This window comes from Castor canadensis, chromosome 10 (assembly GCF_047511655.1).
Source record: "Castor canadensis chromosome 10, mCasCan1.hap1v2, whole genome shotgun sequence".
Taxonomy (NCBI): Eukaryota; Metazoa; Chordata; class Mammalia; order Rodentia; family Castoridae; genus Castor; species Castor canadensis.
In genome coordinates this window covers 142,954,203-142,980,095 of record NC_133395.1, presented here as the reverse complement: position 1 = coordinate 142,980,095, position 25,893 = coordinate 142,954,203, and the positions used below count along the sequence as shown (strand labels likewise).

The window sequence follows — 25,893 nt, the reverse complement described above, 5'->3', positions numbered from 1 at the left end:
TGAACTTTGGCAAAGGAGCCAGTGTGACCTTGAATAAAAGGGAGTCTTTTCAACAATGCTACCGAGCAACTGGACACACACAGCAAAGAGATTAACCCAGACACAGGCCTCCCTCCCTCCACAAAACTTAACTCAGGGCGAGTCACAGAAGCAAATGTGAAATATAAAATGCCTTCAAGATAACATGAGGGGAAAACCTAGATGACTTCAGGAATGGCGAAGACTTTTGGTACGACACCAAGGATGGTTCATAGAAGAGGTCATGGGCAAGGTGACCTTCATTAAAATAAAAGTTTTCTGCTCTGCACAAACAATGTCAAGAGGATGAAAAGGCAAGGAACGGACTGGGAGAAAATATTTGCAAACAAGCAGCATCTGCTAAAGGACTGTTAACCAAATATTCAAAGAACTCTTAAAACTCAACAAGAAAATGGATCGATTTAATTTAAAAACGGGCCAACCAAAGACCTGAACAAACACCTCACCAAAGAAGGTAAAATCTTCAGCATCACTTGCCACTAGGGAATTGCAAATTAAAATAAGATACTATTACCTAATTATCGGAATGGTCCAAACCCAAAACGCTGACAGTACCAAATGTTGGCGAGGCTATGGAGCAACAGCAACTCTCAGTCATTGCTGTGGGAATGCAGAATGGGCCAGCCACTGACAAAACTAAACGTGTCTGTTCATATAACCCAGCAATTATGCCTCTTGGCATTTACCCAAATCAATGGAAAACTTAGGTTCACACAAAATCCTCCACATAGGGCTGGTGGAGTGGCTCACATGGTAGAGCACCCGTGAAGTCCTGGGTTCAAACCCCAGTACCACCAAACACATACACACACACACACATACACACACACACACACTCAAAACCCTGCACACAGATTTTTATATCAGCTTATTCATAACCGCCAAAGCTTGGAAGCAACCAAGACACCCTTTGGTAGATGAGTGGATGAATAGGCTACAGCACATCCAGGCGATGGAATATTTAGTCCTAGAAAGACAAGAATTACGACGCCATGAAGAGACGTGGGGTAAACTTACATGCATGTTGTGAAGTGACACAGAGTTATTATAATTTCAACGGTATGACTTTCTAGAAAGGGTAAAAGTATGGAAACAGCAGAAACCTCTGTGGTTACTGGGGATTGAGGAGGAGGGAGGGATGGACAGAAACCTTGCATTCCGTATGCCACTACCACGGGGCACATGCCCTATACATTTACCCACACCCACAGAGTGTGCACAGCGAACCCTGGGTGATGGTGCTGTGTCAATGTCGGTTCACCAATGTCACAAATGACATGGATGTTGAACCTGGGGGACTCTGTGCATGGTGGGAGGAGTCCTGTGGGAAATCCTTGATGAATTTGCTGTTCAATTTTGCTATAAACTAAAAAATACTTTAAACAATAAAGGAGGATGGATGAGAGGGGGAGGGAGAGGGAGATGACAGGGGAGGAGGCAGAAGAGGAAGAGGACAGTGTTCAGAGTAGAAGAAAGGCTAGAAGGTCTCCCTGGCTAGCCCGGCCTCCACATTTTGGGTTTGGCTTTGTAGTGAAAGGGCAATGAAATGGTGGGGAGAGTGGAAGACACAAAGAGATGAATGCTCCAGGCAACCTGAAGCTTCTGCAGAGGTCCTCTGGGGACAGGCGAAGACCTGGAGGGAGGGTGGTTTTGGGTGGGTGGCTTTGAGAAGAAGGTAGAAACCTGTTGCTACCTGCAGGGGAAACCACTTGCATACTCAGAGTTGTTCAGTCTGCAGAAATGATGTGACCCACGGTACTCTTTTGTTTTCAATTCACTGTGCCAAGCACCTTTAACAACAAGACAATGGCGTTAAGCTAGGCAGAGAACTGAAGTGTCAAATCAGATGTAGCCAGCTCATAGTGGTGATGGGTGGGTTTGCATGTCTTCACTACTATACTCGACATTATCTTAAAATACAGTACAATGAAAGCATCCATAAGAAGCATTTTTCATTTTAAGTCTTCTTCCTGAGCATTATAAAAATATTCTATATGAAAGCGTTTGATATAATCCAATATTTATTCATGATTTTTAAAAGACCATCTAACTAGAAAGGCAAGGGAACCTTCGTCTGATCGAGAATATCTATAAACAAACAAAAAAAACTTATAGTGGCCATTATACATGGTGGTGAAATATTTAAAGCTTTCCTTCTGAGATCAGACATGAGAGAAGATGCCAACTTCTGTTCGACCTTGTACTGGAGATCCTGTTCAACCCTTCAAGGAAAAACCCACACCAAGGGCTTGAAAAGAAGAAATAAAACATTCCTCACAGATGATGTAACGTGAGTATGTTTCTAAAACTCTACAAAGCCCCAAAACAGTTAATAGGAAAATTTAGTCAAGTTGCCAAATCCAAGGTCTGTAAGTCAGTAGCAAATACAGCATGAAAATTAAAAATGATTTTTGTAAGAGCTCCAGAAACACCAGATAACTAGGGAAACAATTAACAAATACATGCAGAATCTCTCCATTCAAAACTCAAAATTATTATTAAAAAAAAGAATGAAAAACTACATAAATGGAAGGATGTCCTATGTTCATGCATTGGGGGAGTGATAGAAGGCTGAGAATTCTCTCCTGATTTATTTATAGAGTAGAAACAATTTCTGTCAAAATCCCAGTACTTTGCCTGGAAACTGACATGCAATTTATATGCAGATTCCAAGAGCCAAGAACAGGCAGCTTTTAAGAGGAAAAAGGGTACATGATCAGATATCAAACCAACGGTAAAGCTACAGTAATCAGGACAATATATTAATTGATACAAAGAAAAATAGATCGATGTAACAGAAGAGCAAGTCCAGAGTCAATTCTACACACACAAAGGCACCGGGCTTGGTCACAAAGATGTTGTGGCTAGATAGTGGGGAAAGGAAGACTTTGCAATAAACAAAAAAAGCTTTTAAAATAAAAACTGAGACAATTAATCAACCTTGGATTAGGCAACGCTTTCTTCAGTAGGCTATAAAAACCACTGACTGTAAAAGAAAAATCTAGTACACTGGACTATACTAAGATTAAAAACTTATACATGAATGAAAAAAACAGCATAAAGAAGGAATGTGTAGCTCGGTGCTCTTGGCTCACTCCTGTCATCCCAGCTACTCCGGAGGCAGAGATCAGGAGGATTGTGATTTGAGGCCAGCCTCAAGCAAAATAGTTCATGAGATCCTATCTTGAAAATACCCAACACAAAAAAGGGCTGGCCTAGTAAGCACAGGGCCCTAAATTCAAGTCCCAGTACCACCAAAATAAATAAATAAATAAATAAATAAAAGATCTGTGTAAAACATGTATCTGACAATATGTGCTTTGAAATTCTTATCTGAAGCATTCAATATAAAAATAGATGCTGGTGGCCCATGTTTGTAATCCTGGTTACTTGGAAGGCAGAGATTGGGAGGATCAAAATTTGAGGCCAGCTGGGAATGGTGACTCATGCCTTTCATCTCGGCTACTCAGAAAGGACAAATAGGAGGATTATAGTCCAGGTCAGTCCCTGCATAAAGCAAGGCCCTATCTCAAAATAACCTCACAAAAACCCATGCAAAAGGGCTGGGGTGTGGCTCAAGTGGTAGAGCGCCTGCCTAGCAAGTGTAAGGCTCTGAGTTCAAATCCCAGTAATGCCAAGAAGAAAAAAAGGCAAAAGACTTGAACAGGGAATTCTCACACATACACACAGCTAAATGCACAGCAAAAAATTTTTTGACAACACTGAGGTTTGAACTCAGGACCACACGCTTGCTAGAGCCACTCCACCAGACTTTTTTGTTGTTGTTGTTATGGGTTTTTTCGAGATTGGATCTTAGAACTATTTTCCCAGGGCTGGCCTCAAACCACAATCTCCTGATCTCTTGGAAACAGAGTAGCTAGGATTACAGGCGTGAGCCACCAGCATTAACCGTAGCAAATATTTTAAAAGGAGCTTAACATTTTAGTCATTGGAGAGAGGGAAGTTAAAATTATATTTTGACACTTCCCATCCTCACCAGAATGGCTAAGAAAAGGAGGACAGACACACTGAGTGCCAGTGAAGATGAGCGAACCTGGGTCGCTCAGGCGTGGCTGCTGGAGTGTAAACTGGGATGACCATGTTCAAATTGTGGTAATGTCCCCTACAACCAAACATGTAGAATTCATACACTTGCTCACCAAAGGACAAGGATATGCAGAGGGCCACCTGCAATACTGTAAACCACCCAAATGCCCTTTCCTAGATCACAGAAAATATGCTGTGATCTAGGCACACAGAAAAGATGACGATGTAAAATTATACTTTATTATTGTTCTTATCAGTGTCATTATTCTTGGCAGTAGTGGAGTTTGAACTCACGATCTTGTGCTCGTTGGGCACATATCCTGCCAGTTCAGCCACTCCGCCTGATTCTATTTTCATGAACAGACAAAGATAACCTTGAGTTAGAAATTAGAATAGCCAGGCCAGGCATGGGGTACACACCTGTAATCCCAGCTCCTTGGAAGGAAGTTTACAAATTAACAAAAGGCAAACAAAAAGGCAGGTGGTGTGGCTGAAATGGTAGATCTGATCGAGGCCGTGGGTTCAATCCACAGTATTGCAAAAAGAAAAAAGAAGAAAAGAAAAACAAAGAAATTAGAATAGCCAGAGGGCTTGTGGAGTGCTGGTACAGTTGTGTTTATCTGTGTGCTAACTGCACAGGTATGTTTGTGAAAACATTCTAGACATCTCTCTCTATGTATGCTACACTTCGATACAAAGGGTGAATCAGAGAGAACATTCCATACGGGTCCTGGGGGCAGGGGATGATAGAATGAAACATGCAGACCAACCACATAAGCCAACAAAAGCTCTCCAGTGTGTTAAAAGGTTGTCACAGAGTTCTAGGGCACTGGTTTAAGACTTGTTCAATTCAGAAGTTATAAAAGAATATTGAGATCAGCCCTAACATATTCTGTCTTCTCCTGCTGGCTCCCCTGCAAAATAAAGGCTAAGAAACACACGCCCAGTCAGGGTCCTCGAGCCAGTACACATGGGACAAACGACGATTCAGAGGCCATTTTATCCTACGGAGTGAACAGGCAGTGAAAGTTACAGTCTTGCTTAGCACTGGTATGCTTGGCTCCTGTGGAAGGACAATTTTGTTTTGCAGGGACAGTGCATTTTTAAACAATGTAGAATTTTTTCTCAATATTCATGGAGTCCCGTATTCAGGAAATTAATATGTTTAGACCAGCTAAGCTGTCTTTTGAGACTCCCATTTAAAAGAAAGAAAATCAATGTGCTAAACCCACCCGAGCTACCAATTTTATGCTAGTTAATTTTTCTTTATACCTAAAATCGATTTTATGAACTGTCCTTTGCAGAAGAGTTGCCATTACACTCCACCTCGGGTTTAGTTTCCCCAGACCTTTCCTTGTTTTAGCTTTCTTTTGCATCTTTCTTTCTCAATACCTTAAGCTCAGTAAATGTTCAATTAGTAATATAAAACCCAAACCATCTCAAGGCAAGATAGCCAATTACCTAACACTATGTGAAGGTGTTCCCAGGCTGCACAAGAAATTCATGATAACACAGTCCTTGACCTTGAGAAGCCTTTGAAGGTGAAAAATGGTTAGAAGGAAGTACAGAGACCAACTAGTGTTAGAGACGTAAGTGCTGGCGAAGTGTGGAGGAGACCACCATGTTCTCGGTTGATCAAGGTCACTTTTGTGGTACAGGTGGGTTTTGCACTCTGTGGCGTCAGAGATGTTAGGACTCGAATTGCTACTGATGGTGGCATTTCAAGGGAGAAGTACCAGTCCCATCACGCTGAGGCCAGCAAAATGCAGTGAATAACAGAGATGGTTAGACTTTGTATGGGACATCCACTTACAAATTAGGTTGGTTTCCCTTGGGCCCATGCTGCAGTTCTGCAAATGGTAATGGGAGTTCTTTGAAAATAGCAAAAGTGGTTTTTGAAAATCTGACCATTCCCATGTTAAACCCACACTTGCAACTCTTACCTGCAGCCTATTTCAACCCACTAAGAAACGTGTGCAAGCCGGGTGTGGGGGTTCACACCTGTAGCCCCAGCACCTGGGAGACTAACATAGGAGAATCTTGAGATTGAGGCCAGCCTGGTGATACCCTGTCTCAAAAAAAAAAAAAAAAAAAAAAGTAAAAGAAAACTACTCGCACAGACAATCTACACAATTACAGGTCTGAAATTTTGATTGCTATACTAAAGGCAGGGCTTTAGATAACATCCAATGAGCTGACATCAAACACTTAAAATGCAAAACAAAACAATAAGAATAATAAAACAAGAATACTGTTCTTTTTTCTGAAAAAGTGGCTTAATGGACAAAGAGGGAGCCACAGTGTCCACATAGCTGGGGCATGGGAAGGGTATGACAACTCCTGCTTTGTTACTTAGTTTTGTCATCGGCTCTTTGCCCAAAAAGTAGTTGAAATTTGGTTTCTTTCTTCTGGAACTATGATTAATGACGTGTACCTATCAGGTAATATCTCAACATTGTGAAAATGTTAATTTTCAGTGTAAGTAAGCAGGAAGTCCAAGTTACTTAGCCAGGGTAATAGAACTATAAATAGCACAGGTAATAAACTCAATAATCTCAAAATGCTAACTTCCATTTTAAGGGTGAAAAAGGACAGAATTAACACCTGCTAGGGGCCTCTTCTTCTCAGGCAATGTGCTAAGTGCACAGTAGATTGGATATTATTTAATCAAATAAGCTGGTTTTTTTGTCTTTTTTTTTAGCACTGCTGGTTGGTAAGTCTTTTAGAGATTCAAACATAAACTCTTAAGTCCCAAGAGGTGAGCAGACTTGCAGAAGAGGCCAGGGATTTGGGAAGTTTACAAACCATAACATTAAAATGTGTATGTGAGTGACAGTCACACCAACAGCACGACATGCTGCAGACATCTGTAAGCAACGGTCACTCAAGTCATGTGTGCCTGCCTTGCAGCGGGCGCGGCATTGTTGGTTTGTTTATAAACGCTAAACTTTTGTTTTTATTTACTGACCACATTCTAGTCCCTGACCGCAGGGGTCTGCTGAGGTACAGGAGGTCAGCTTGGTGTTAATAAGCCAACAAGAACTTGTTAGAAACCTATTATGTGTTAGGCTTTGGAGGATTTGTTTAAAGAAGAGAGATTGAAACATGGATCTTGGGCTGGAGGTGTGGTTCAAGTGGTAGAGTGCCTGCCTTGCAAGCTCAAGGCCCTGAGTTCAAACTCCAGTACCACCAAAAAACAAAGGAAACAAAAACCACACACACACACACACACACATCCCATGGATCTTTTCCTTTGTGACTTACAATTTGGCCCAGGGAATATATAAAACAGAAAGAACAGACTGTGTCTAAGGAAGGGCTAAATGATGTGACAGAGGACCAGTGTTACAGGGTTTTACTTTCATTGCCAAGCACTTGCAGGCACTGTCTCCCAGCTATGGACCATACCAACAGAGGAGCAAACCAGACCACCATCTCTGTTTCCATGGGGTTCATGTTTTATGAGGTGAACCAGACCACACACAAGAAAATAGTCAATCAACAAGTGACATGATGTGTTAGAAGATGATCAGTGCTGTACAAATAGAGAACTGGACAGCAAAGAAGGGAGAGCAGTATGTGTGTGGGGGGGGGGCGGGGGAGGGACAACAGGGAATTCCACAGATGGTTGAGGTAGCTTTCACCAGCAAAGGCCTGAGGGTTGAAGAAAGGAAGGGGCCAATGACACTGTATGAAGTCAAGGAGACACAGAGAGGGAGGGGAGGGGCTGCCTGGGGAGGGATGGGCTTTTATTACTCATGAGAGAAACAGGGAGCCACTGCAGGGTGTTAGCAAGTGACAGATCTGGCTTTTGAACCTGATCCTCTGTATGACAGGTAGAGAGCAGTCCTGGGAGGTAAGAGCAGATGCACAAAGCCCTGTGACGAGATGGTGGCTTGGGTCAGCTGAGAAGGTTGAAAAGGCAAGACATCTGAACACACTTTGGGATTAGAGGAGACAGGTACAATTAGCAGTGATGTGTCAGAGAGTGCTTCACAGAGTAGAGGTTACTTGAATCTGACCATGAATGACAGGGGGGATCTGAAAAGCGGGAAGGATTAGGACAGGCATTTGGGGACATCATAACCTTGGAGGTAGGAATGTGTACAGCTGGCTCTTGGGTGACAAGGTATTCTGAATTGAGCAGTGGAGCTGTTATAAAGAGTTTGAAAGGCAGGCGAAGGTGTCTGGACTTCACTATGACGCCTTGTCAATAAATTCTACAAGGCTGATAAAGACAGGCTCTGGGGATCGGTCACCTGCCAGTGTGGACTGGATGGCAGGGAGTTTCTCATTCAGAAGGTCAGCCAGAAGGCCCCCAGAAAATCCTGTATGGGCTGAGGGCTAACTAACTCACATGCAGGTAACCGAGAGACTGTCTTAAATCTGCTTTGTAATGTTAACCACAAATGCTGCTCACCGCTTGTGGGAACCTCAATCTTGTGTTGGCAATCTCTTTCTCAAATACAAATGACATGGTTCTACAATGCTGTGTACTCAAACAGCCAGGTGATCTTAATTCTGAGGCCGTGACAGCTGGGTTGCGGTTGCTATCAGTTAGGCGTGAGAGTGGTGTGTATTTAAATTAGTTACAGGTGCAAAGCTGCACTAGGAGAAAAAAAAGGGTAATCTTGCAGAAGCTTATAGACACCGAGGTCTATCAACATGGACCCAATTCATTATCATACATATTTTCACAAATATTCAACACTAGTAGATGGACAGGCGGCCTTTACTGGACAACTGCTGGCGTCCATCTGAAGTGTGTCCCAAGGAAGCTGAAATAGCAGAAGCTTTGCATTGTTCTGCTACCCTAAGATGATGAAGAAGTCTACACTGCTCAGACTTCCTGAGCCGAAGACTATGTACCTCAGGAAGGGAAGCTCTGTGGTGATCTTAGAATTTCTCTAGGCTAAAGGTACAAGTGAGAATGCACACAGACACAGAGATCCGTGACAACTTTTATCACTGCTATAAAAAATGCTTTTCATTTAAAAACTCACATTTTGCACTGCAATTAGCACTTTAAGTGAATCATCCCTGTTAGGTAGCTTTCAAGACCACTTGTAGTAAGATTTTTAAAGCTCTGTGTTTTCACGTAAGCCTCTATAAAGGTTTGGATACTGTAATTCAAGAAAGAGGTTTAAACAGTTAAATCAGAAATAAATGGTAAAGTGGAGCATGGTGCTGTACACCTATAATCCCAGCTACTTGGGAGATAGGAGGATCACAGGTGAAGGCCAGCCCAGGCAAAAAGTTAGCAAGACCCCACAACAACCGACAAGCTGGGTGTGTTGGTGCATGCTTGTAATCCTGGCTACACAGGAGAGATAGGTAAGAGGATTATGGTCTGAGGCCATCCTGGGCAAAAAGTGAGACCCTCTCTACAAAATAACTAAAGTAAGAAAGGACTGAGGTATGGCTCAAGTGGGTACAGCAATGTGGAAGGCCCCAAGTTCAATCCCCAGTACTGCCAAAGAAAGGAGACAGAAATAGATGATATAAGTAGAGCTACCCTAAAGAAGAAATTAATCTGGACAAGTGTAAAGTTATTTTAAACAACTTCGAGTGCCTTTCTGTTTGCACTGCTGGGGAATGCAGGATCTTGTGAGCTATGTCCCCAGCCCTCTAAGCGGTCAAGACATGGGGGATTATGAAACCCAGAGTGTATCAGTAACTTAAACCTCTGAACTTCCACTCCATCATGTAGCGAACACTGTAATTCAAGACATTTTCAATGTCTCTGTGAAGAAAACAGCAATCATGGCTTTCATTTAAGCTCACAGAATGATTTCAACCTTTGGCAATCCAATTTCTTTAGAGACAAATGTTAATGAAAATGGGAGGCAATTTCCCCATATTTAAAAAAGGCTGGGAATGGAAGCTTGGTGGTGGGGCACTTGCACCAAATCTTGAGGCCCTGAGTTTCATCCATCCCCAACACTGCCAAAAACTAAAACAAAAGTCCAACATAAAGACACTTTCTCTAAGTTTAATAATTTCCTTATTAAGACACCCAAGGGAGACCATGCAAGTCACTCATCTTAGTGCGATGGAGATGACTTTGGGTTTTGTTTCTGCACATTCTGTCAAGTGCTACAAATTCAGGATGTCCTCTCAGGGCCCTCTGCTCAACCCTCAGGTGACTGACACCGAAAGCCTAGAACATGCCACTCCACACAGGGCTTCAGATCTGTGTCCCAAATACTCCATCCACGAATCTCACGGTAGCCTGCAATTTCTGTTTTCATCTGTGGACACAGAGTGCCAGCAAGGACGAAAGACTGGCTCATATCCGTGAGTCCTTCCGTCCCTAGGCACCGCATGGCTCAGTTTACACTTCTGGGAGGGTGAACACCTTGGCCGATCACGCGATCGTTTCTGAGTACTGCTGCCTGCACTCGGGGACACGCAGTGTGGGGCCCCTCAGCATAGCACTGTGCCATCAATCACGGCTCCTGTCTCAGGAGGGACTCTGGTTTCTAGGGGCGGTCTATTGCAGCCGTCGTCAGGTCTCTAAGGCACATCTCTGTTGCTCAATCAGCTCCGGAGGACAGCGTGTCATCATCTCTCACTGCTCTGGTGCAACAACCTCAAATTATAGAACCCACACAGGACCGAGTCTGGCACTGGAAGCGGAGGCACATTCAGCATGGGCTGAGGACGCTTTCTTCCATCGTGCCAAGTTTTACGAGTGGAAATGGCTTCAGAGCCAGCGCTCTTGAGGTTATGTGGGGTTGCCTGCAGAGTTCTTGATGAAAAAGAAAAGGGGCCATGGTAATAAAGAAGCCCAGGGAAAAAGTACGGACGTCCTGAGTGAGCACAGAGACTAAGGAGAGTCAAGGATGTGACCCACGTAGCTGGGCAGGGGGTCACTTTTTCTTCAATGGCAGAGCCCCGCTCCCTGTGCCACCCACAGTTTCCCCTTTGCTAGGATGGAGGAGCCACCACTCCAATTACTTCGGCAAATACATGAACTCCATGCTGGCCTCAGGGAGCTAACGATGGTCATTTTGGTTAATTTTGGGGGAGTGGAGTAAGTATTTCGTGGTCACCTATATAACACAAGAGAAGTAACAAACATAGGTAGCTGGCTGTTAGGAACTCAAATTTTTAACAGAAAAACATCATTTATGAATAAGAAGTAGCAAGATACCATGTAAGGCAAGGGTTAAATCACTGGTATAAAATGTAGTGTTTTAGCTGCTAATAATTCTTTTTTTTTTTGAAGGCTGGCCCCAAACTCCTGGCTGGATCCTTTCTTCAGCCTCCTATGTGTCTGGGATTACAGGCATACACCTCTGTAACTAGCAAATTATTGTATTTTATACCATGTTAGTTTAAGAAAGAAAGTCCTGAGTTTTTCTCTTGGAGGGACTTGAGACTCAAAGAAATGACATTGAGAGCAAATTCAAGGCATGGAAATAGAGACTGGCACAGAACAAAAACTAACTGGAGTCGCAGAGCCATCTTTACCATAGATGGAACTTGCCCAAATGCCTAAAGCATTTGTTGTACTGCGCCCTAGATGTGCTCTTTTCAAAGAGTCAAAGCTATCAAATTCTGACTCAAGAACTATTTTACAGTATTCACCAGGGTTTTCTTCCTGAGGCAGGCTAAAACCAGTATCTACAAAAAAGGTAGCGATCATTTTTATGACTTACAGAAGAACAGAATAATAGCATTTTATGAAATATAATGAAAGTAAATTCCTGGTTAAGAGGCTGAGATGACAGAAGTACACATTGAGTCAACAGCTAGGCAGGGGTCAGCATGGTGACAGAGCACTTGCCTACGGTGCGCTCCACCCTGGTTCTATCCCTGCCCCCCCAGTCATAATAACAAAATAAAATAAAATAAAATAGCATTTCAGGAAACATTCTAAATCTTTAAAAAGCCTGAAAGGTGAGGAGCTGTTCATTTCAGCCACTCGGTGACATGGTGACTTGACTTACTGCTTTAGCACTTACACTATAAAACATGAGTCACCCTGGTTAGCACAGTCTACCTTTTATGCAACTTACAAGAGGAGAAAAATAAAACAAATAAGAATGCAGGCACCAATACAAAACAACAGCAGACACAGGACGCCGTGTAAGAGACCCCGGGGGAAGGAAGAGCTTCACGCTTTGCAACGGCTGATACGTGCTGCAGAATGAGAGACCTGACTGAATGTGACAGCCCTGAGCACAAGCTGGGGTAAGTCTACTAGCAGCATGCATTTAACCTCATGGGGACCTCGTTGCCTTTATGTGGGAAATGAGATGCTTAGGATAGATATTCCTCATGGTCTCCACATCTACTTTTCTATAAGCATCAAGAACTATGCTTGGAGGTATCCTGAGAGATCACGAGAGAAAGAGAGAGAGAGAGAGAGAGAGAGAGAGAGAGAGAGAGAAGAATATAAAACTTGATCCTATACTCTGGGAGCTTGTAACTCTTCGGGAGATACAATGTACATACAAACATGTAGGTTTCAAAGTAGATGGGAAAAGCAGGGAGGATACTTTATGAGGAGTACAAATATTGTAACAGATCAAATCTGCTCTGAGAGCGACCTAAAACACAAGGCAGAGGGGAAGCAGGGGCCCTAAAATGCTGGGATGTATTTTGGAGCGATGTGTGCAGCCTCAGGAAATAAGCACAAATAGGATTAGTTTTGGATATCAATATAGCTTTAATACTTAAAATTCAGGAAAGGAGAGCCATGCACAGAGATAAAACAGGGATTTAGGTTAGGTTTCTATGTCTAAGGTTCTGAATCCATTCATAAATGGGCGCAACAGCACATGAAGTATTAAGGTGCTGAAACTCAGGCACAAGGCGAGCGATGTCACCACAGGTGCGCAGCACACGTTACCTTGAGACATGCTTTGGGACAGCGTGCCAGTGAAGGGTCCGCTCTCTGCATCAACAGGAGAGTCTCCCAGAGTCTCGCCCATGACAGCATGGAGTAGGACGTGCTGCGATTCGCCCTAGAGTCTCGTCGATTTCTTGCAAAAGCTCAGTCCATTAGAGAGAAAAGACTTGTGGTCGTACAACTTGTGAATATGCCAACGAGACAAGACATCGGTTTCCAAATATTTGGGAGAGGTGGGGATAAGGACAGAAGGACCAGGCCTGAATTGGCTGGTAACATCCTGTAGCAGAGCCAGCGGTGACAAAATTGTGTGTCATAATACTGTTCACAGCTTTGGCAAGACCTGGTCCATTACAAGGAAACATTGCCACACTGTCTCGCCAGGGCCCCCACACGTTCGGCGTCTTGTGAGAGGCAGGGACTGCCCAGGATTCGGGATGATCACAGTTGAAGTGTCCTACAGTCAACTGCTTCTTTCATCGCGGTAAAATGCACATCAGTCGCTTCTTAAATGGAAAACTTCAGATCTTCAGGTCAGGAGATACCAGGCAAACTTACAAACTGGCTTGTGCAAAGTGTGTCCTGAGCACGGCCCTGGAATCGTACCCTCTGGAGAAGATGCTGGAATTCAAGCGCACACTCTATTTTAAACTTTGCCCCTGCACCCCACTGAAATGCGGCGGTTCTAAGGTATTCATTCAACTGCTTTTCAAAGCCCACATGACACTAACTGCTAAGCAGTTAAGGTTTCAGTGTTTTAAACTTAAGTTCATCCCTTCATAGCAAATGGGCCCAGATTCCATTTTAAAATGAGTGTTTAAAATGAGAAATGCTACGCCTTCATGAGAAACTGCAGCTCTGAGAAGAGTAGATCTACCCTGCTAGGCTGGCAGGGTTTCGTGGTCAGTTTTGTAATCAGGAAAAAGCTGGCTTCTTGCTCAAGGCCATTGCCCTTTTTGGCATGGAGAAACCTAAGCTGTGCCAGACGGCTAATGTGGGAGCACGTCTTATCATATAAGTGGCCTAAGAGAATTGCAGCCACTTGGGGGTTTTAAAAGGTGCCCCCACGTAGGGCAGCATATCTGACCGCAATAATTCTCTCAGTTACACTCATCCTGACACCCCCGAGTGGAGCGAACGTGTATCTGGTTGATCTGTGTTGAGTAACTACCCAATCTCCGGTAGTCGCCCTGTCAGTCACGGAGCAAGAGCTCCAGGACACAGCTTATTGGGGCTGACGGGTGGAGGATGAGGTGGAGAGCCGTGAGGACTTGAGGCACAGCGAGTTTCCTGACAGTCTGAACGGGGAGGTAGTCACTATTGCATAGAATATTCAGTATGAATTCTCAACAAAAGAGTATCTCCTCTCCAGGAGATAAGATAAGATACCAACATGATAACCCACTAGTTAGTGGGTGAAACCCACTAAGAGGAGGAGGAGGAGGCCGGGTGAGGAAGGAACACACAGAGGGGCAAATCTGATCTAGGACTCTGTGTGCACGTACGGAAATGGCACAATGGAACCCTTTGTACACTAATAAGTATTTTTTTAAAAAAGAATTTCTCCTTTCCTCTCAATGTTTGCAAATGACTTACATTACAAATGAATTTGACACAAGGACATAATGACAGACAGAAGGACACACTATTTAAGGATGTAGTAGAATCTAGGATGCTTGGTAGAACTTATAGGGCAAAACCAAATACCAGAGCAGGAACTGGTGGCTTGAAACTGTAATCCCAGCTTCTAAGGAGGTGGAGATGGGGAGGATGGAGGTTTGAAGCCAGCCTGAACAAAAAAGTTCACAAAACCCCATCTCAACCAATTGAAAAAAAAAGCTAGGTGTGGTGGTGCATGTCTATCACTCAGGAAGCATAAACAGGATCACAGTCCAGGCCAGCTCGGGCATAAATATAGACCCTATCTCAAAAGTAACCAACTCAAAAAGGGATGGGGGTGTAGCATAGTGGTAGAGCACCTGCCTAGCAAGTGTGAGGCCCCGAGTTCAAACCCCATTACCATATAAAAAAGAAAGAAAGAAAGAAAAAAGAAGCAAACATACCAATCACTAAAGTCAGAAATACTTTACTTTTTAGTGGAATAAACCTGAGGTCCCATTCTGCCTATAGAAACTCCTATCCACCCTGGTATATCAGTTACTCAATTATAAAATAAGTTATTTTATTTTATTTTTTTTCAGGACTGGCCTCAGACCTTCCTCCCCTTATCTGTACCTCCTATGTAGCTGGGGTTACAGACAGACACCACCATGCCTGGCTTATTGGTTGGTGTGGGGTCTCCAGAACTTTTTGCTTGGGCTGTCCTTGAGCCATGATCCTCCAATCTCTACCTCTGGAGTAGCTGAGATTACAGCAATAAGCCACTGTGCCTGGCCTATACTGTTTTTTACTTTAAAGAAAATAATCTCTCTTATTCATTGTATTTCATTTGTTTCTTCAACAAATATGTATTGACAATGTAATAGGGGTGGAGGATTAAACCAGGTGCTAGGGATGCAATAATGAGCAACACGGCTGTTTCTTATCTTATGGAGTTAAAAAAAATAGCCAATAAACAAAAGTTACAGTTTTGATAAACAGTGCCTGGCCCAGAACACACACGCACACAGCTACTCACGAGGCTGTGCAAGGTGTGGACTGCTGGACAAGGTCAGTTAAGGAATATCTGCCCGCCCCCCCACCCCGTGGACAACAAAATGGGTAAAAACCAACAAGCCAATCTCATTCTTACCCAGTCATGCATCTGTCTGTCCTTAGCTAATGGAAAGACTTGGCGATGTGATTTTGCCTCCATCCGCCATCCCTCCACCCATTCATCCTACACACCAGAGAGAAATACAGCAACAAGCCAAGGTTCCTTGCCTCAACTTACCAACACTATCCAAGCAGAGCCAGCAGGGATCTCTGAGCTGACTTCACTTTCAAGGCCAGTTAGCATGATATCAGAAATAAAATATTTGCTTAAATAGAGTAATTACTATCAGGGGGCGGTACACGATCCCAGAAAAGCCCTGAGGGTTGTGACACGCACACGGACGTCCTTATCTGCAAGCCCTTAACATTCCGCAGCGTCCCACTGCTTGTGACATGAGACCCGGAAGGATGCTGTTCTGATACACAACGCTGCATCAGCGAGTCGGGTCCTAACTGGAGGTCCTGGTGCCAGTGCCTTGAGGGGTGTCACCTGGCCACTTTACAAGGAGTGAGGAGCATGGGGTGCACACCTGTAACCCCAGCATTCCAGAGGTGGAGCAAGGGATTCAAGGCCACCCCGGGCTACATAGTCACTCTGCCTACACAAACAAAACCAAGGAAAGAGCACCTTCCTCGTGTGCTGTACACAAAACTGAACTTGACTTCTGTTGAGGGTGGAGGCTCTGTGTGGTGCAGATAGCAAGAAGGCAGCTCTCCTTGGGCATGGGAGACCTGGGAATCAGGATGTGCTTGTGGTAAAAGCTGAGCCCTCCAAGGGAGGAAGTAATGATGAGGACAGGGGCCCTACTTTAGTTTTCTCCCAGTTCATGACACTTGAAAAATTTTGATAGATCAGAATCTGAGGAGGCGGCCCTTGAATAGTTAGCCTAGCGCATTGGCTTACGGAACCTGCTTTTGGCCAAAAGAATGAGGCTGGTGGGGTGGCTCAGTGGTGGAGCACCTGCCTAGAAAACGGGAGGCTCTGAGTTCAAACCCCAGTACCACCAAAAAAAGAATCTGAATACTACTCAGTCCCTCCAAATGCCCGAATTTTAGTACTTTTAGAGAACAATTAAAACCATAAAAGCTGTGAATGACTCAAAAGCAAAAAAAGTCCTAAAAATCTAGTTAATGAAACTATAGTAGGCTATAATTTTTTCTTTTTAGTATAATTCAGTGTTGGAAAGACTTACCTAAAATCTCCCTGTGATACAGGCTGTTAAATGTTTTTGTGATGCATTATTTTCAAAAGCAAATGAAAACCTTGATTTTTCTGGCTATCAGTTTGGAATTTATGCTCTAGATTGAATTTGTGTGTGTACATATTTTTGGTGGCACTAGGGTTTGAACTCAGGGCCTTGAGTTTGCTCTACTGCCTGAGCCAAACCCCCTAACACTTTTATTGCTTTAGTTATTTTTCAGATAGGGTTCTTGTGCTTTTTGCCTGGGGCTGGCCTCAGATGGCCTTCTACTTATGCCTCCTGCATAGCTGAGATGATAGATGTGCACCACCACTCCTGGCTTGTTTGTGGAGATGGAGTTTAACTTTTTTTCTGGGTTGGCCTTGAAACTTGATCCTCCTGATCTGTACCTCCTGAGTAGCTGGACTTACAGGCATGCACCATCACACCCAGCCATGGGTATGAACTTGCTTTGATTGGTTTCTTTTGCGTAAAATAAGCTGTGTTAGCACTGACAGGGAACAGTATGTCTAGTGTTTAGTTTTCTTGCCTTAACCTCATCTAATTTGCTTTACTCAATGCTCTGAGTGCGGCCAGCACGAGTGCTGGCTCCTTAATTCGGGTGCTCCTTGCGAGCTTCCACCTCAGTGCCTCCCAACAGCCTGGCCCAGGACCCCGAGTTGGCATCAAACCCACATGGGTTGTTTGTGATGATGGTGAAGTGATGAAACAACAGCCACTTGCCACATGTATCATTCAAGGGGTCTAGAGACCCCATCACCTGACAACAGCATCAGTTTTCTTCCATTTCCAACAAAATTTGGATTCCCCAATAGTGCTCCCAGGAACAACCAGGCCCCCAGAGCAAGTGGTCGCCTCCTCCTGGCACAGCTCACATCAGTCCCAGGGGAGACAGCCACCATGTGCCCGGACACACCTCCAAGAATAAGGAATCCTGTACCTCAGATGTCACCACGGCAGGCCAGACCTGCCCTCGGGAAGACACCAAGCAGCCAGCATGCAGCACGTCCATGTCATTTTGTGGGAAGGCACAATCCATTCTCCTTTCATCAAGAACTATAATTTTGTTTGGATCTTTAAGAAATAACATTTTTAAATGTGTTAAAGATCAGCACTGTTTTTGTTTAAGGAAAAATAACCCAATGAAATGATGTTAGCTTGAAGCCCAGTTCCAGCAGAGATATATTTGATATTTTAAAAAGGTCCTCTCTCGTGGTTCATCCCTGTAATCCCAGCTACTTGAAAGACGGAGGCAGGAGGACCATGGTTAGAGGTCAGCCTAAGCAGTTAGTGTGACCCTGTTTCAAAATCAAAAGGCTGGGGATGTAGTTCAAGAGGTAGAGCACCTGCCCAGAAAGTATGAGGCTCTGGGTTCAATCCAACTCCTAGGATCATAACAAATAAGTAAATAAATAAATAAGGTAGAATAGAACAAGAACATTGAGCCAGAAAGCCTAGGTTTTAGGTTCTTAAATTTGTGTGCCACAAGTTTGTCTTTGAGGCTACACTGTTCAGCTCTAGAATGAGAAGGCCTCTCTACAAAACGGAATGATTCTTTTTTTTTTTTAAGCTTCATTTAAATAGGTATTTCCTCTTTAAAACACAAATCACAGCTGGGTGCAGTGGCTCAAGTCTGTAATCCCAGCTATTGGGAGGTAGAGATTGGGAGGATCAAGGCTCAAGACTGGCCTGGGCAAAAAGTTAGTGAGATCTCCCCCCCCCCCCCCCCGGCCCCAATCTCAACTAATAAGCTGGGCGCGATGGTGTATGCCTGCGATCCCTGCTAGTGGGAGGCATAGGTAGGAAGATCACAGTTTGGGCTGGCCTGGGTAAAAAATGAGCTGCTCTCTGAAAAACCACCTAAAGTGAAGAGAGCTGGCAGAGGGCTGGGGGGCGGGTAGAGCGCACCTGATCAATAACAAGGTGACAGTGTACAAGGCACTTGCATATGGAAAGGCGATGCCCAACAGTAAAAGTCTCGAAAAGAAAAACCACCCGAAATTTTCCTTTTCTCCCCCTTTCCTTCAAAAGTTAGCTTTTGTAATATCTGAAGAAGAGTCTAACCTGTCTAACCGCTTCATAGGCATCAACAAAACGCTTTTCAGATTGCAGTACCTTTGAAGCAGAGATGTGATGGTCCGTCCAAACTATGCTGACCTGTCTTTGCACGCAGTAGCCGAAATTCTCCAGTAATGGGTTTCTAGCACGATAAAATACCACGCACCGTATCGTCAGTGTGGTGCGCCGTACGGGAAATCCTAAGCCTCTCAGGCATGCGTCTCCACCAGTCTTCAGATTTTATCGTGACATTTGCAAGATCAGCTACGGGGTGACCTGTGAGGTAACAGCCTCACACGGGGGCACACTGGGCCCGCACAGGGGCGACGCAAGCTTGGAGCCAAGGAGCTGTTCCTAAGTTTGGTTTATGGGAAATAATCAGTTTGCCAGCATCCCAGCTGCACTAAAGGAAACACACGCTACTGAGATCGCAGACTTACAAGATTTGGTACCAGGGAATCAACACATTGGGTTTGAACTCAGGGCTTGGTGCTTACAAAGCAGGCACTCTACCACTTGAGCCACGCCTCCAGTTCATTTTGCTCTGGTTATTTTTGGAGATGGGGACTCTGAAACTGTTTGCCCGGGCTGGCCTCGAACCACGATCCTCCTGATCTCAGCCTCCCAAGTAGCTAGGATTACAGGCATGAGCCACCAGTACCAGAAGAAAGACAGGATTTTGCGCAAGGCATTAATTACCCAGATAGCAGCAGAGTTCGAGATATAAATCAGATTTATTGATTCTCTGTTAGTTCAAAGCTCCAAACTATGCTCCTTTCAAGAAATTACAGCAATCAAATGTCCACATGGATGTGCAGATCAATCATCCCAATGCCAGCAATCACACTAGAAGCCTGTGGGCAGGAAAGCATTTTACTGCGCCGTGACTCACTGTGTGGATGACTCACCCGTGGACACACCACGGCCCATTGCCAGGGCAGAGCCTTCTCTCAAGGCAGCACTCATGGCGCCTTGCTAACTAGAATTATGTTTGAACAGCGGCTCAGATTCAGTTTTGCTGACAAAGTTTCCCTCGCCTTGTTCATCGACTCGGCATGAGTCACCCTGGAGTTCTGGTACGTATGGCTTCTTCTTCTTCTTTTTTCATAATGACATAGTTCCTTGCTCTTATGAAAGCACGTGAAAATTTCCACTTGGCCGTAACACTATTCTAACAAAAACAGTGCCTGGTATTTTTGAAGCTCTCAGCAATGCTGGGAGGTACTTAGAGCAAAACAAACAAACAAAAAAAATAACAGCAGTTATTAAAGCGGGCTTCAGCACACAACCCTGGGCTGGGAGGCAGCGGGAGGCTCTGAGTTCCAGTGTCAGCACTGTGAGGAAGATTGTTCTCAGCTGTAGAGTCAGTCTACTACAAAGAGCCAGCCCTGGGTTTGAATTCCAGCTCTCTCACCTACAAATGTGTCCTCATTCAGAAGAGTTAGGAGATGAGAAGTAGACATAATTCAAATGGCAGTGCCCAGGACTCCCAAAATTGTAATATACGAGTTCTGATCATCAAAACTCAAATCCTACACCTGACACTGGATTAATAAGACAGTACGAGCAGCCACCTAGCAACAACTTCTATCGTAGTCACGTTAAAAGGATCTGCACATACACACTTCAGGAAGAAGTCACGTACAAGTGGAAAATGGAATCTTCAGAAATAAGTAAGAATTTAAAAAATGCTTAGAAACATACATTTTAAACTGGGCAGGGAGGTGCATTCCTGTAATCCCAGTGCTCAGGAAGCTGAGGCAGGAGAATAGAGTATTTCAGGCCAACCTGGGCTACATAGGGAAACCTGCCTTAAAGAAAGAAAAAAAAAAAAAAAAAGAAACACATTTTCTTCATGATAGCAAATAGAAAATGAGACAGAATTGTGAAATATGTGTACAAAGAAAACTGCATTCTGACGATTAAACACTGAGCAGTGTGGAGTGTGTTTTTTACACATAGTTTCCACTCAGGTTCACCAATCAGTTAATCGATAGTATTAGATCAACTAGCTAATGGCCTGTCTCTTGAGCAGTATTCGTGAGACACGGCACTATAAATTCTGTTCCATTCTAGGACTCTGCATTAGAAGTCAGGCATCATCTCTTCGAAGCAAGTAGGCTAAAAATCTATAAAGTGGTTTTAGGATTCAGACGCTGTATCTACCACGCAGCCGGTGCGCTAGGCTGTGCCGTGTGGCCGGCGCTCTGATTAGATGTGGGTGACAACACCCCAACAACGTATTCAGAGCACCACGACTGGCATGGAGCCTCGAGTCACACTGGCTGCAATTCTCAGCCCTTTTCCGACCTTGAGTGAAGAGGACCAGTGAGGCAGGAAGCACGCTACTCCATCAGAGGAGGTGGGGACGAGTGCACCCACTGTCACCGAGGTACAGGACAGCGCTGGCCGCTGACTCCATCTCCTCCCTAGTCCTCGCCACGTGTGAAACAGTTTTCTGCTGTTATTTACAGGGGAGAACGTTGAGCTTCGGTCACACAGCTAATGAGGGAAAGAGATGGGATTTAAAAAAAATTTTTTTTTGGCAGAACTCATGGCCTCCTGCTTGTAGGCAGTCGCTCTGCCACTTGAGCCATGGCCCCAGCCCAAGAGAAGGGACTTAAGCCAGTTGTAGTTGAGAACTACAGAAGTCCAGAGGACAAACAGCGACTTTCTGAGTGGAGAGGTGGAAGGGACTGAAGATGAGCCCAAAAAGGAGAAAAGCCAGGATGGCGGCCAGGAGGGAGGGACTACACAGAGAGAGACTGAAAGGAAACCAGAGGCCCACCACAGGGAACCAAGGGACACGGCAGTGAGCTTAGTCCAACTCAGGACCTTGGGATATAGAAAGATTTCAGAAGCACTGCTTCAGGCAGCTGGAGAGCTTTGTGTGCACATCACCAACAACAGAGAGAAGAAATCTCTGCAGGAAAGACAGTCATAGTTTTTGTAGTTTTCAAAGACACTAGGACACTTTACATATGTCTTTGTGCTTGAAAACCTGCTGTTTTTGAAAGATACTGAAGTGTTTTCTAATCTTTATACTTTCTTCACAGGAAATATTTTCATGTTCCTTAAAGGACAGAATACACTGCTGCTTCTCTATATGAAAAAGTAGTTTGATTTTTATTTTTACAGAACTAATCCATATTTTTTAAACTTTTTTTGGTGGTGCTAGGACTTGAACCCAGGGCCTTGCACTCTACCACTGAGTGACATCCCCAGCCCAGAAGGGATCCGTGTTTGTTATTGGAAACTAGAAAATACAGATAGGTAAACACAAAGTCATTGCTTTGAAGTCACTGATTACTCTGATCAGAAGATCGTGGTCCTTCCAGAGCACGTGGGTGTAGGGAGGGAAATAACAGAGTTTTCTTATAGGAAAGGGGGAGGGGTTACAGGTGGGTCTCTGCCAGGTGGAATGGAGGCTCTGCGTGCAGGAAAAAAGGCGAGAAGTTTATTTTAGGTTGTTTTTGTGCCCTACTTAACTTGGGGAAGAAAACTGTCACTCTGTCTCCACTGGCCTTGTCTGGGGGAGGATCCGGGCAGTGCATAACACACACCTGTGCTAATTCTCAGATACCCAAGTCCATGCGGGAGGAAATTCCCACTCTTTCTAGTTTAACAAAGGATTTACAATTGAAAAGGAGCTCTGGCAGGGAGGGGGAGCAGGTGCTCTATATCAGGCTGGGTGATTTTTAAAAGTCCCGAACTTTCCCTAATGTCTAGTTTGCCTCACAACTACCCTTTTCCCCGATAGCCCCCTTGGTTTGAAGCCTGCTGCAGAAGCTTGCCAGTGCCTTGGAGAAGGGCCCACCTTCTGGACTAGACATAGCTCTGAGTGTGCCCCCCCCCCAGACACCCACATCCTAGACACTGGTCATCTGGCGACAGCCTCAGAGATGTGCTCTGCTACTCCGTCCCATCAGAAGACACACAGGACAGACTGCTGGTGACGTGGAGATCACCGCTCATTTGGAACGGTGGGCGGGCCGAGCATCCCCCGTGCAACTGGAGAGCAGCATGGGCCCTGATGCTCTGCCATTGTTTCATTCACGCTCGTCTTAAAGGTTCTAATAAACTCGGTCATCCTTCGCCTGAATCCACACTTCCAGTTATGAACTGAAGTTTTCCTAATTCTGCCATTCCTACTTTTCTTGGTCACCATTTATCTAAATGACAGAACTTTCTTTCAGGAACTAAAGCTGTGTGATTGCCCTGAAACACAGCTCCTACAGGCAAGGAAGGCCAGATGTTTGATTTGTTCTCTTCTATTAAAAAGGTAGGTAACTTCAAAACCAAACGTTTTTGGTTAGGCATATCAGTTTCCTCTGTTCATTGAATGTTCACATCACAGAAGAAAGCTAAGTTACTTTTTTTTTCTCAGTTATTCTGAGTCTTATTTCAACTTTTTTCCTATGACACTTAGGAGCAAGACATGCGCCCCTGGTTCTTCAAATATCTGCTCCTTTCTGGATGCATACACAAGACCTTGTACCAACCCCTAAATAATAGAACGAATGCTTTCATTTTTCCTAAACACCTCCCCTGGCAGGTGTTTTCAGAGGATGGTTATTCCTACCCACTGGGGGGTAGCCACGATACAAACTTAACTGGTTCTCCCAAAGTCCTGTTGCTATCAGCACAGTTCTGGAAAGTGAGCCCGAGATTCCTGCCAGGTTTGCAGACTAACTTGACCACATTCCAGCCCTCCACTCAGTGTTTCACACTCCGGGAGCTTTTCTGCACATACACCAAGCTCCAGGACGTCCAATCTGACATTTTCAGATGTAGAAACTTTTCATTGGAATCATTTAGAAATACACTCTTAAAACACAAAGGGAAGGAGGGGAAGACAGAAACAGGAAGCAGACAAGAAGTGTGTCTCAACTCTAAAACAGGTGCTCCCCCCTCCACCAATAAAAATAAAATTAGGTCTTAACTCAGCCCTCCTTCTAATTATGTTTTCATTTGTAGTCTACTGCTCATAGGCAGATGAAGAGCTCCAATGCCTGCAGACGGTGGGCCGGCTGACAAACAGCCTCCACACTGAGATGAGAAGTGGGAAGGAGGCCAGATTGCTTAATTGTTTGTTACTTGGGAATCAGAAGAAGTGGACAAGCCAAAATCTTTCCGGGGATCCAAAGAGCACAGTGTCTTCCTTATGCAGCACAGGAACAATGGGCCAGCTCTCCCGGTGCAGTCACAGAGGATGGATCCATTGTAGAGCTCATTGTTCTTGCCGTGTACCGCCCGAGGGGGAAGTGGATTGTGATCTGTGGGAGATCTTCCACCAGTGACAACCAATGGGGATTCAGTGGAGCAGGGAGCTTTCAGGTGGACACCACGAGACCTGTGCACCAAAAAGACCTATGCTTTGAGGTCAGGAAGCCTTGATGGCCAAGAGCTAACAAGAAAAGCAATATGCCAGGCTGAGTAAAGGGAGTTTGAGGAGAACTGGGGAGGGAGGTTAGTCACACATAATAGAAATGTAGAAGATTTTCCATGTGCAAGGAAGTCTTGAGGACATTTTCTCGGACCCTTCTTCAGTCACACCTGGGGAACTAAGTGACCGGTACACGGCCTTGTCCAAAATATTACAGTTAGTGCCAACGTCAAAGCTCGAATCCAGGACGTCCTAACTAGTTTACATTTCATGAATTTGCCCTTTCGTGTGTACAGTTCAATGAATTTTAGTAAATTCACCGCACATCAGTTTTACATTTTCATCACCAGGGAGCTCTCTCGTGCTGATGGACGCTCAGCACCCCCATTCAATCTCCATTCCTTCCTGCCTTTACTGGACGGTGCACACCTAGCGCATTCCCTCTTGTGAACGAGCAGCTGAGGCCAGGCCGCGTGTGCACACGGGGTTACTTTGTCTAGCCACACAGCCCACGGACATCTAGATTCTAAGTTTTGACAAAGTTTCTAATCCTATGTGCCTGGGCACTTTGGTTTGTTTTAGGGCTGGGGATCGCACCCAAATTCTATGTTTTCTCATTTTGCTTTCGTGTTGATGACATAACAAATTAACAATTTAGATTATCTGGATAACTTCACAACTAAATATGACAAGCAGCTTCAGTGCCACAGCTTATGGCTTCACTAGTGGCCAGTACTGCCACTTTCCTGGCCTGGGATTAATGAGAAGGACAGACAGACTCTCAATATGTGAATGACTCATGTGAGTTAACCAAAGGCCAAACTGAATCCACGATGCTGCAGGAACCACGGTTTCACAGGAGAGGGAGAAGGTGAAGGAGAGCGAGGGTGGCCACTTTTCTGTATCTGCACCTTTAATATGAGAGTTCACATTATTTAATTTGCTTTGGATTATAGACCTACAAGAGCAGTAATCATAGAGTTCACAGCTCGTTTGTGCACATTTAAGTTACGTTATAATAAAAATTATGTGAAGACCGAGAACTGTATGAAATTTCTTCCTTGAAGTCTGTACTTTGCTTAAGTAAGACACAGCTCTATAAAATCATTGACTTGAAGGGCTTTCCAACTCTCTCACTTTAAAAATACAGGAAAAAAAAATGGTGCCATGGCTTGTGCAAAATCACACAGAGAGTTAGTGACAGCACTCAATCTAAAACATGGCTCTTCAGTGTCACAGCTACAAAACATTTATTCTGAGCCGAAGCCTTTTGTCATTTTATAAATAAGACTTCTGTTAAAATTGAGACATGAAGCAGTCATTTTTTTCTATTTTTGGTGGTACTTGGGGCTTGAACTTAGGGCCTCATGCTTGCTAGGTAGGTGCTTTACCGCTTGAGACATTCCACCAGCCAAGACATTCATTTTCTAAATCATATTTTTCTATTAATGACTAAATGACAAGTGCAATCCAAACCTTTTAAGTTAGAGTCTGAGGTCTAATATTCAGTTTCCACCAGGAAGAAGGAAAGACATTTTAACCAACGACAAGACTGAAGAGGCAGATGGGTGGAAGGCAAAGAAGCC

The 25,893-nt window shown here is 44.3% G+C and overlaps 1 protein-coding gene and 1 long non-coding RNA gene across 7 annotated transcripts in view; one reads left to right on the top strand and one right to left on the bottom strand.

Annotated features, from left to right (window-relative positions):
- Positions 1 to 25,346, top strand: part of LOC141411544 (uncharacterized) — a 31,837-nt gene extending 6,491 nt beyond the window's left edge. Inside the window, exons 3-5 of the long non-coding RNA XR_012436390.1 lie at positions 11,318 to 12,285; positions 22,682 to 23,203; positions 23,899 to 25,346. This is a non-coding gene — a long non-coding RNA (uncharacterized lncRNA). The remainder of the gene's footprint in view (positions 1 to 11,317; positions 12,286 to 22,681; positions 23,204 to 23,898) is intronic.
- Positions 1 to 25,893, bottom strand: part of Pparg (peroxisome proliferator activated receptor gamma) — a 124,757-nt gene that overhangs the window by 54,311 nt on the left and 44,553 nt on the right. For 2 of the 6 annotated variants that reach the window (XM_074044443.1, XM_074044444.1), the window contains exon 3: positions 6,030 to 6,154. The exons of 3 other annotated variants lie outside the window; for them this stretch is intronic. Coding sequence is in view for 1 of the 3 variants with exons in the window: in XM_020177167.2 (XP_020032756.1) it covers positions 12,947 to 13,028 (82 nt within the window). In the remaining 2 variants the exon portion in view is untranslated. Of the gene's footprint in view, positions 1 to 6,029; positions 6,155 to 12,946; positions 13,568 to 25,893 lie in introns of all 6 variants that reach the window. One more of the 6 variants, XM_020177167.2, reaches the window with a different exon arrangement.